The following is an 11,434-nucleotide window of genomic DNA, read 5'->3' on the forward strand; positions in this document are numbered from 1 at the left end:
GATATCGTCCTCTTTTGGAAGGCCAAACAAAGTAGTTTCGCTTTCACAACGAAACACAGCGTCTTCACGACATGGTGGCAGCAACAATACTACAGCGAGAATAAAAGTTACACATTCTTTCTTTGCGTGAACATTTGGGCGGCGTTATGCAAATCGTCCCACATCTTGACATAGACATGTTAGAACGAGCCGTTTTAGGTAGGCGTGGTTGACTCTTAACTTTTATAAAGAATATCTCTTTGGATTTGAGACTTTAGTCTTTGCAACTTTACAGATCTTCTTTATGCACCAAGAGCTTGTAACACTTCAAAGAGAAAAGAAAAGAAAAATGTAAATCGCATCATATGACCCCTTTAAGCATTTTGGTGTTTTTAATGTTTTTGCATTTATTTACTCAGAAGTGAAATGTAATATTGTGAAATATTAATACAATTTAAAATAACCATTTTAGATTTTAATATAGTTGTAGTTATTTATTTTATAAATAAATTTATAAAATTTATTATTAAACAGTAATTTAATTTATTCCTGTGATGGCAAATCTGAATTTTCAGCAGCCATTACTCCAGTCTTCAGTGTCAAATTATCCTTTAGAAATCACTCTAATAAGCCTAATTGATGCAACATTTCATATTATTTTTAATGTTAAAAACAGTTGTGATGCTTAATATTTTTTGGAAACGATCATACCCTTCAAGATTCTTTGCTAAATTCAAAATAACAGCATTTTTTCAAATGGAATTCGTTTGTAATACTCAATGGTTACAGTAATGCATGCTCATGTCCAAAGCTAATGAGTTGTATCTTTTTATGATTATTAATTTCATTTTATGTATTTAAGGCTCCAGATGTAAAAGCATGCCTTTATCTTACCGACACATCTGTCACCAAAGTTGGCTTGACAGTTAATTATGGTAATTTTAAGACCGTGTGTTCTCTTTTTGTTATCAAAAAAGTAATAAAACAATTATTGCCATTGTAATTATTGAGGAGCAATCAAGCAGACATGATCGCCATTAGCTTCTAATGGAGCTCGACTAATGTGGTTAAAGCAGAATACAGGGTCTGAATAACTGAAAAATGATCTGTCAAAGCTCAAGAGTCTGATTGTGTACCGTTTCATGTCTTCCTTTAGTCTGCCATGTTACCCACAAATCTCTATGTTAGCCCCAGTTCCTCCTTCTGCCAAAACTCCACGGTTGTAACCTCGTGACAGTAGAGAACAGCTGTTTTCAATTAACACAGGAGGACAAGAAAAAGGGCCTACAAGACTGAAACCAATCCAGATTGAACTCCAAACATCTTGAAAGTGTGTCTGAATCAAGCTCTTGATGTCACATGTAAAGAAGAACTGAAAAGAAACAGTTTCCAGAGCTTTCTCCAGACACTGTCAGGCTAGCAATTGATCAAAAATACAGTAAAAATGGTACACCCAAAAAAAAAAAAAAAAAAAAAAAAAAGTCACTACCGAAACTCCACCAAATGTTTCGGTAGTGACAATTTTAGATACTTTTAAACCTAGCTCAAAGAAGCTAATCAGCACATGGTTAGCTAACACAGTTCTGAACAGTGGTATACATATAAAAACTAAACGTTATGAAATAACTCCCAAAAAGTGTGCTTCGCTGCAGAAAAAAAGGTGTTCAGTAGTGATGTTCCTTAAAGTTACACAGATTTTTCAGACTTTTGAACACCTTTACCTTAAAATGATGAGACCTATCTAAAAAAAAAAAAAGCAAAAACAGTAACACTATAAAACATCATTTTAAATGACTCTTGTTCTATTATAAAATATAAAATTAAAATGTAATTTATTTCTGTGAAATCAACGCTGAATTTTCAGCAGCCATTCAGTCTTCAGTGTCATATGGTCTTTCAGAAATCTTTCTAATATGCTGATTTGTTGCTCAGGAAACATTTCACTATATACATTATATTCAGTGAAGTGTCAAGTGTATGACCTGAAGCATATTGTCCATTCATGGTTTGAGCTGAGCATTACACACTGATATCAACAATATTTGATAAAGAAGCTGATTAAGAGCAGATAGCAACCATAAAAAACCTTTGCTCTGACTGCTGATTTCTGTAACAGCTTAAAACAGTCAGCCATGCTTTTACTTGAATTACTACAATCTTGCTTTTCCTCTTTGCTGAAACAAACACAGCACCCGAGGCCAGTGAAAAGCCTGAGCTGACAATAGATCTGCATTATCAGCAAACTGACAGGTGGTTCTAGTCTTCTGATAAATTGTGAGGTAACGTGGCACTGATGTGCCTTGGGATGGTGTTATGCACAAGCGTGCCATTTAGGTCGTCGGGCAGAAACTGGTCACACGGTTTAAACCCCAGATCATAGCTGGAGCTGCCTCAGAATTTATTTTTGATTTCATTCATAGAAATTAAACTTCCTCAGTACGACTTCCTGTTTAAAAAAAAGAATAAGGAGAGATTTCCTTTGAGGGGTTGCATGCCGAACACAGTGTACTGCCTCTTCACAATCACAGGAACCATGGGACCAGCTGAGCCCTGCGCCCAGCCACCTCGACACCCCCCTTACGTCCGTCCGACCCTCAACCGCTTCAAGTCTGCTTTCTGCATCATACTGAAGTGATTTATGGTTCGTAAAATAAATTCAGGAAGAGATGAGAATTCCAGCTGAATCTCTTTTATCCACATGTAAAACGTTTGTGTTTACAAGGCAATAGTCAACGAATGGCTTTTATGTTTTCCTTTTATTTAGCAAATGACTCTGTGTTTACACAATTGTTAATGAGAAACAAAAGTATAATACAAAAATACATTTCAACCTGCAGTCAAAAATTTGTGTTACACTATGATTCAAATGTTTGGGGTTTTTAAAGCAGGCTTCATTTATTTAATTAAAGGGGTCATATGACGATGCTAAAAATAACATTATTTTGTGTATTTGGCTTCGATTTTTATAAAGCTCATCATTCTGAAAAATGTGGTGTGATCTGATTGGCCAGCTATCCAGTGCGTTGTGATTGGCCGAATACCTCAAGAGTGAGACAGAAATGTTACTCCCCTTACCATATTTGGAAACAGACAGTGTCTCCACGACATGGCAGCAGCGGCAACAATACTAGCGAGAATAAAAGTAATGCCTTCATTCTTTGCGTAAACATTTGGGCAGTGTTATGTAAATCTTCTAACACAGTGACGTAGATTTGTGGGGGTGTGTTGAAACGAGGCATTTTAAGAAGGCGTGGATGAGTCTTAAAGGGGTCCTATTATGCTCTTTTACAAAGTCTTGATGTTGTTTTGGGGGTGTACTAGAACAGGCTCTGGTCTCGTTCCATTTGTCGGTATTTGTGATATCACAAATCCCAGAAATTGTGCGTTGTAGTCGAAACGAGTCGTTCGTTGTAGTTTTTGAGAAGTGATTTCTGTTAAACAAAATATCTCCTTTTGAAGTGGACTTTGAGCTTTGTAACTTTGCAGATCTTTTTTATGCTCAAACAGCAACATTATTTGTGATATCACAAATCCCAGAAATTGTGCGTTGTAGTCGAAACGAGTCGTTCGTTGTAGTTTTTGAGAAGTGATTTCTGTTAAACAAAATATCTCCTTTTGAAGTGGACTTTGAGCTTTGTAACTTTGCAGATCTTTTTTATGCTTAAACAGCAACATTACAGACTAACTAAAGCTGAAAAAGTGAAAAAGCATAATAGGACCCCTTTAACTTTTATAAAGAATATCTCTTTGGGTTTGAGACTTTAGTCTTTGCAACTTTACAGATTTTATGCACGAACAGATTTTAACACTCCAAAGACAAAGGAAAACTTGAAATTGCATCAAATTACCCCTTTAAAAATACAGTAAAAAATATTATTACTATTTAAAATGACTGTTTTCTATTTTAATATATTTTAAAATGTGCTTCATCCCAGTGATGGCTAAGCTGAATTTTCAACAGCCTCCAGTCTTCAATGTTGCATAATCATTTAGAAAATCATTCTAATATGCTCATTTAGTGCTCAAGAAACATTTCTTATTATTATCAATGTTAAAACTGCTTAATATATTTGTGGATACAGTGATACATGTTTCTAGATCCTTTTTTTTTCAAGAAAGTTAAAAAAACGGCATGCATTACAAAATAAACATCTTTTGTAGCAAAACTGATTTACTCATTTGCTGTGCCTGACGCTTGATATTTGAAATAATATTACTTTAAAACCAAATGATGCTTTGTAAGTTCATTACTATGTAGATCTTCATTTAGAGGTATAATTTGACACCTCACATATACAAAATACATTGTCTGGGCTGTCTAGTGGTGCTGGACGTACTGCCCTCTTTATAGCAGACAGTAATTTTCTGAGGCCTAGAAAGATTGAGGGGGCTGTAAAGTTCCTGGTATTCCAAACTTTGCAACAAAATTATAAATCACCTCAGTTATCTTCTTTTAAAGTGAACAGGGATGACTTTGCCCCAGTTGGGCTCAGTGTGAACACTAGTAAACTGTTAGCTACTGGCATTTCTCATTGTCATCAGGCTAGCCAAATGTCTCTGGTGGCTGATCGAATTGCACACGTTTAAAGGGAATGAGGCTGCAGACATGGATGCTAAAGATCAGGTTAACCACTAGTTAAATGAGCATAGCTGATAGGCAGGTGCATTCCTCCTTGTAAATGTGCTATGATTGGTTAGAAAACTAAAGTGAAAGGCATGTCATCTCTGATACCATCTATTGAAGCAAGAAAGTAATTATCTGCTAGAAATGTTAGTTCATTTAGTCATGTGGCCTGTGCAATAAAGTTAGTATAATTGATACAAACTTAATTTAAAGTCTGTATTAGGCCTACTCAAAAGGCTTAAAGTGAACAAAATATTGTTTGACGTGAGGAAGAAAAAAAAACAGCATTTACAGCTTTAACACCTCCCTGAGAGAACTGTGCCCAGTATGCTGAGAATTTACAGGCCCATTTAGCCTCAAGCAGCATGTGCAGAATGAAGAATGCAGTTTGAGGCTTTATCAACAGTCTGAGGAGTCAGAAGTGATGACCATGCACATGCCATTTCAATGTAGGATACAAAGCATGAGCTCAAAGGACACGTTGGCTGACAAACAAACATTAGAAAATACAATAAGCACACATAACATCCAAGAACTGTATTTTCAAAAAGAGCCAGGATGTTCTTAACGTACCTATGAAGAAGGAATATGTGTGATAGTGATGGAAGGCAGACTTATCATAATTCGGTTCTTAGAACCAGTTCAAAAAATGATTCAGCGGTTATATTACGTTCTGATCCCTGACATGCCGAACATGATGTATTACAGTACATATACTGAAATGTTCCAATAAAACAACATGTTGTCATAAATTGCTGTTTATTACATTTTTTAGTTTTACTAATACACGTGTTTTCTTGTAATTGTATGTTCTGTTTGTTTCAGTCAGTACTCAGCTGAGTCTGTTAGAACATAAATATAATTTTCATTGAATGAGTTTGAGAACTGAGAAGAACTCAGACTGATTCATGAGTGAATCGTTCAGTCGATTCGTGAACAAATAGTTCAAACGAATTATTGTTTGAACAGATCTGACCAACTCATTTTAAAGACCCGACTCCAAAAAATGATTCGTTCACGAATTAGACATGTCTAGTCTTCAGCTGCCGAGTGCATTAACTGCAGACTAGTCTTAAAGGGGTCATATGATGCTTTTTTAAAGATCATTATTTTGGTCCATCTTTTTTTTTTTCTCCAAGACTGGTCCAAGTGCTAGTTGGTCAAACTAGTCATTAGTCTTAACAAAAGTGGCTATGTTTATGCAACTGGCCCCAAGTAGTTTATCAGAAACTTTATTTTACAGGCACAGCAAAATAAGGCCACAACGAATCCTACTAACAGTCATTCTATTCATTAACGGATTGTTCATACTAGTTTTTGAACAGATCCGACCGATTCATTGCAAAGATCCGATTCAATAGAAAGATTCATTCACCAATCAGACATCTCTAATCTTCAGTAATTTATCAGATAGCTTACCTTAAACCATTTCCCATTAAGATTTAGTATTACATAGTAACGAGGCCGCAACAAATCTAACAGTGTAACAGTCAAATCAAAAGTAGCAAAAAGTTGAGTTTGTAGTCAAACAATTAATCTAAATATATAATGTAAAGCAACGAAGAAAGTTTACTCTTTAGCTAATTGCTGTTATTCTAAGCGGTAAATCGAAAAGATTTGTTTTAGGCAGCAACCGCCTTGACAACATAACATAACAAGAACATAGCAAACCATGACAAAGCTGCCCGTGCCCATCCATGAGAGCAAAACCGAATAAAAACTTTAAATCCATACTCGCCTGCCAACTGTTTGATTGGCGAGCTGTCTCATCCGATTGAACTGTTTCTTCATTTTAGTGGCGTCGGCCTCAAAACCCAGTTTTTAAGACGAGGAGAGTGTGTTTGTCGATGCCTCATGAGCCGAAAGATCCTTGAGCACGATGGTGAAGTCGTGTGGATAATTACATTAAAACAGCCCGGTCTACGGTTAGCTCGAGCAGCTTGAAAATTAGCCGATCGGGAGAGAAAAAAACAGTAGTGTGGAAAAAGTTAGCTCCGGAGAATAGCGGTGCTCGTTTCATGTCATTCCGTGTTGCAACTGCTCTCATAAACGGGAGTGAGCGGTGTTTCCACGTATGCCAGCCCGTGACATCTACGGGAGAGAGTGGAAGAGCATGGCAGCGGGCTGATCACTGCAACCGTGTCGGTAATGAGTGTGTGTTTCACAGCTCGGATCAGCGCAGCTCCAGGATGATCGTGATGACATTAATGTGGACACAGGGGCTGTCTCGAAACCTAGTGCGCTGACTTTACAGACAGCATTATTGAGCGTCTGTGATTTCCAAAAATGCTGTCTGTGTAGGCTGCTCCAAAGGTTTTGAAACGGAGCCTACTTAGACTACGTAGAGTTCAGTGTCCACTCATATACCGACTGTGATGACCACACACTCCCTGTATGGACTGTAGGAGTTTTCATCTTAAGGATTCTCTTAGTGTTTGGCCAAAACTGTCCTTTTTTTCTGTTTACAGCGTAAATAACTAATTTTTAGTTTATATAATATGATCTTATTATAAGATATTTTTACCGTGTTCCTTTATATTCCATTCACCTCATGTTGTTTGCGTCACACACTATTGATTTTATTGTCTAATAATACTTTAAGAACAGTATGTTTTGGAAATGTTGTAAAAGCTGAAAATAGTACTAATAAAATGAAATCAAATAAAGTTTTGTCTCTGTTTTTCTATTTATAACTTATAACATTAACTCACTCATTGACAGCTGCAGCTACTCAAATCCAAATCTACAATAACGCGGTTAATACTTTATCTAGTTTTATGTGTGGCATGCGTCTAAATGGCAGATTTAAGTGATATATGTTTTTATAGTCCTTAAATCCTTAATCTCTAATATCTATAATCCATCTGTAGCTAACGGGACATTTCCCCGTTATCATTTACGCGAGTGATGCAGGGGTTTAACATTGTTGTGAACAATAATATAAAACGACGGAGTATTTATAAAACAGACTCGATTACGATTTGCAGAATCATAAGCGTAAACATCTACACATCAACCAATGTGAATGTTACACATAAATGTGAATTAAATGCTGCACTGTCATGCGCAGTAAGGTCTCCCCGCTGCCACGCCCACGAGATGTATTATGGGAAAGTTTCGTCAGCGGAAGTAGTAAGATGTAAACATGTGATTGTCAGTCGGAGCGTTTGGTCCAGTTTTGCGGCTGTGAAAGTCAGTATGCTTGATTCAAATAAATGTGCTTGAAAAAATATTTAAACAATCTGTTGGCAATGAAGTATTGAATCTTATACTGCGGTGTTTTTCGAAACTCGATCAGTTTGGCTAACATTTTGCATTTGTGTTCATACAAATACAGCATGTATATGTAACGCAGTGTTTATCAGCATTGCTTCAAATCTATAAGTGTCCATGGCATCCAAACAGCCATTTACAGATTCTGACACTGCTGATGAAGCAGTCAGAGCAACTTGCGACGATGCATCGACATGCAAAAGGTACCACGGCGTAGTGATCAAAAATAAAATGATTAAACATGGTTTTCTGTGTTTCTAAATACTGTGCTTCTCTCTTGACATTCAACTGCAGTGTTATTGAGCATCCTGTGTATCATCAAAATGAGGGGAATATATTTCAGTCGTGGTTATGCACAGCACAGTGTTACTGACATGAATAGCTCTATATAATTCTTAAATGATTTCATCATTTAACGTTACAGGTTATAAAATATTTTTATGTTCGAGAGCAACGCTGTAGTACTATTTGTTATCGACTTACAATAATCATTTAATATTTCACATAACGTTTTGTTTTGTTTTATAGGTTTGCTACCAGTAAAGGTTACTGGACTGACCTCCACGTCCAGTATTTTGTGAGACAAATAGGTGAACGTAAAGCACCTGAGATCAACAGAGGTAAGAGATTGTTTAAATATCTCCCCCTGCTGGTTAATGTTTGCAGCTGCGTTTAATCAAATGCGCTATTGTTTTATTCATTGTGCTGTAGGTTATTATGGTCGTGTCAGAGGGATGAATCTTCTTATTGATGCTTTTCTCAAGAAGACGCAATGTGATTGCCAGGTGGTGAATCTTGGGGCAGGACTGGATACTACTTTTTGGAGATTAAAGGTTGTTGTTTTTTTTGTGGATCTTATCTATGCACAATCAGCTTGTAACACTCCAAAGAGAAAGGAAAACTTGAAATCGCATCATATGACCCCTTTAATTAATTTCGCATTTAGCTATTTCAAGATTCAAAAGGAAGACAATAATAATAAATATATTAGATATATATCTTTTTAATAAGGAATAAGATGTATTATTATACAGACTCCCATAAAATATTTTTGATAAACAATCGAAATATCTTATGTAGTATGTAAGTGCATGTATTATCTACATTTTTAGGATGAAAACATTATGCCAAAAAAGTTCTTCGAAGTCGACTTCCCAATGATTGTTGCCAGAAAAATACACCACATCAAGTAAGGCGTTTTTACTGTTATAATATGAGTATTGTTATTATTGTCAGTAAATTGCTTTTTGACTATAAAATGAATGATTTTGGATACTTAGCATGTTCTTTTAGTCATATTCCTGTAGGGGGAGACAGTGTCTCTAATGAGCAGTTTCTAGGACCCTCTGTCTCAGTATGTCCACTCTCCAAAGCATGGTTGGATTGTATATCTGTCATCTATTTTGTAGTGTATTAAATTTGATCAGTCCTTTGGTGCATTTTATCATTTTAAAGTACCCCGCCTGAAGTAATACTATTCAATACCTGTTATGCATATGAATTATACTTGTGTGGAGAATGTTTTGTCATGGGTGGTTGGGCGTTCATTTTTTAATTGCTACATAACAACAGTCAGTGGAAATTGCTGTAGGTGTGGCTGTGCAACATACACAAGACTGCATTTACATTGCATTTGCATTGCATTGAGCAAACGCTTTTTATTCAAAGTGACTTACAATAGAGGAACATAAGCAATTTGTCAGAGAGCCAACAGTATTTATAGTCTACAATGCCAGGTTTATTAGAAAGCTAGACTAGGAAACAAGCTAGAGCGGACGTGAAATGCAAATAAAAGGAAGATTTTTGTATGTGTTTAAGTGCTTCGGTTTAAGAGTGTGTATGTAAGTGACAGAATAGAAATACACTATCCAGAGGGAGTTACGCAATACAATACTATGCGACCCTCGGTGCATTAGATCAGTGGTTCCCAACCCTGGTCCTGGAGGCACCCCAACACTGCAGGGTTGGGAACCACTGCATTAGATAACACCAAAGTGTCATCTGCAAACAAATGATACTAGACCTTTCTCACAAGGTTTTTTTTTTTTTGCAGTTTACTCTGTGTTGTAAAGTCAGTTCCCCTCAAGTTAACACGAAAAGTGTCCACGTTATTTGAGTAATATATTTATTATGTGTATATTTTTGAGATTGCTATACAATAGTACAGAGGGATGTTATAAAATTCAGGGGTCAAACTCGTTTTTTTCATGTGTACTTCCTACAAGTTGTGTGATGATAAAACATGAATGCTTTTGAAGATAGAAATCTGATAACTGATAATGATCATGAGATAAAAATAATGTTTTCCATAAAACAATTGAGTAAATGATTAACTTTACATCTATCTATCTATCTATCTATCTATCACAGGACGAAACCTCCACTATCAAAACCTTTGATTGAGACCCACTCCACTGATTCACTCCGTCTGGGTATTGATCAAATTATAATGTAACAGAGCATTTTACTTTGTTGTTGCGTAGTGATCTTTTTCACTGTAACCTTTCACTTGTTCAACTGTCTCTTTGACAGATGGTCACAGCCTGGACTCGGACAGATATTGTATCATCGGTGCTGATCTAAGAGACCTTCCTGCTTTAGAGGAGAAACTAAAAAAGTTCCAGATAAATCCAGAGTAAGTACTGTAACATCACAACCTTGGCTGAGTTAGATATAAATTCAACATTTTTTCAGTTTTTCTATTGCACTGCATTTTTGTGATGTTTTATCTACATGTTTATCAAAGTAGATTATATAGTAAGTGCAGTTACACCATCAGGTTGAGCCTCTCTTATCTCTATTGTGATGTACAGGTTTGCCTTCTGAAAGGTTCATGTTTAATTTGTTGCCTCAGTTACATGTTAGTTTTAAAATGCTGTGACTACAATTCATGGTTGTGTATCAGAACAATAGGTTTTTGAGATTAAACTTGATTTACTAGAACGTTAACTTCACAATTCTGTGCATCCTAGATAGGGTTGATCCATCCTGTTTGGCATCCCAATAGGAGTTGCACGCATCTGTTGTTTTGTTTTCGTGCATCTCTGCTGATGCCCCTGACGACAATAGTACACTCGGGAGCATTTAGAGTTTCCTCAGATGCGTCAATAAGTGCACGTTTTCTTTGATGTGAACTGATGAGACCCGAAGGAAGCTACCGTTCTAGAAGGTGTATGACATCAATGGCATCATTTCCAAGGCCTCTCACCTTGAGTTTTTTTTGGTTTTGTTTTGCTTTTTTTTTTTTGCAACTTCCTGTTCAGTCCACCCTAACGTGGCGTCTTGACGTTTGCCAGCTTGTCTGCAAATCCCATTAGTGTCTCAGATGCCAAGTAAAAAAATCTGGAAAATCTATTGTCATAGCACGCAAACCACTCTTCCAAAAACGTGATTTCCTGCTATGTACTTTTAGGTATTACCATAATGATTTGTTTTCAGGAACAAACTTCTTGTTTTGCTTGAGCTGAACAAATTGTGGTGTTCTCACTAGGAAAAAAAAAAACTGATTCCAGAAAAGACCTTTTACTTTTTTTTTTTTTTTTTTTAAGTTTTTTTAAC

At 36.2% G+C, this 11,434-nt stretch overlaps 2 protein-coding genes across 3 annotated transcripts in view; one reads left to right on the forward strand and one right to left on the reverse strand.

The window, feature by feature from the left end:
* The window catches only part of LOC107669196 (rho GTPase-activating protein 17-like), a 27,683-nt gene extending 20,786 nt beyond the window's left edge, over positions 1-6,897 (reverse strand). The window contains exon 1 of the mRNA XM_016461333.1: positions 6,342-6,897. Coding sequence (XP_016316819.1) covers positions 6,342-6,394 — 53 coding nt within the window. The 5' untranslated portion in view covers positions 6,395-6,897. The remainder of the gene's footprint in view (positions 1-6,341) is intronic.
* An 801-nt stretch (positions 6,898-7,698) lies between these two features.
* Positions 7,699-11,434, forward strand: part of LOC107669194 (leucine carboxyl methyltransferase 1-like) — a 7,355-nt gene continuing 3,619 nt past the window's right edge. Inside the window, exons 1-7 of one of the 2 annotated variants that reach the window (XM_016461331.1) lie at positions 7,699-7,795; positions 7,941-8,079; positions 8,405-8,496; positions 8,588-8,709; positions 8,989-9,065; positions 10,247-10,308; positions 10,409-10,511. In XM_016461331.1, the coding sequence (XP_016316817.1) occupies positions 7,994-8,079; positions 8,405-8,496; positions 8,588-8,709; positions 8,989-9,065; positions 10,247-10,308; positions 10,409-10,511 (542 nt within the window). In that variant the 5' untranslated portion in view covers positions 7,699-7,795; positions 7,941-7,993. Of the gene's footprint in view, positions 8,080-8,404; positions 8,497-8,587; positions 8,710-8,988; positions 9,066-10,246; positions 10,309-10,408; positions 10,512-11,434 lie in introns of both variants that reach the window. The other variant, XM_016461330.1, reaches the window with a different exon arrangement.

The sequence above is a fragment of the Sinocyclocheilus anshuiensis genome, unplaced genomic scaffold (genome assembly GCF_001515605.1).
Source record: "Sinocyclocheilus anshuiensis isolate Anshui unplaced genomic scaffold, SAMN03320099.WGS_v1.1 scaffold220, whole genome shotgun sequence".
Classification (NCBI taxonomy): domain Eukaryota; kingdom Metazoa; phylum Chordata; class Actinopteri; order Cypriniformes; family Cyprinidae; genus Sinocyclocheilus; species Sinocyclocheilus anshuiensis.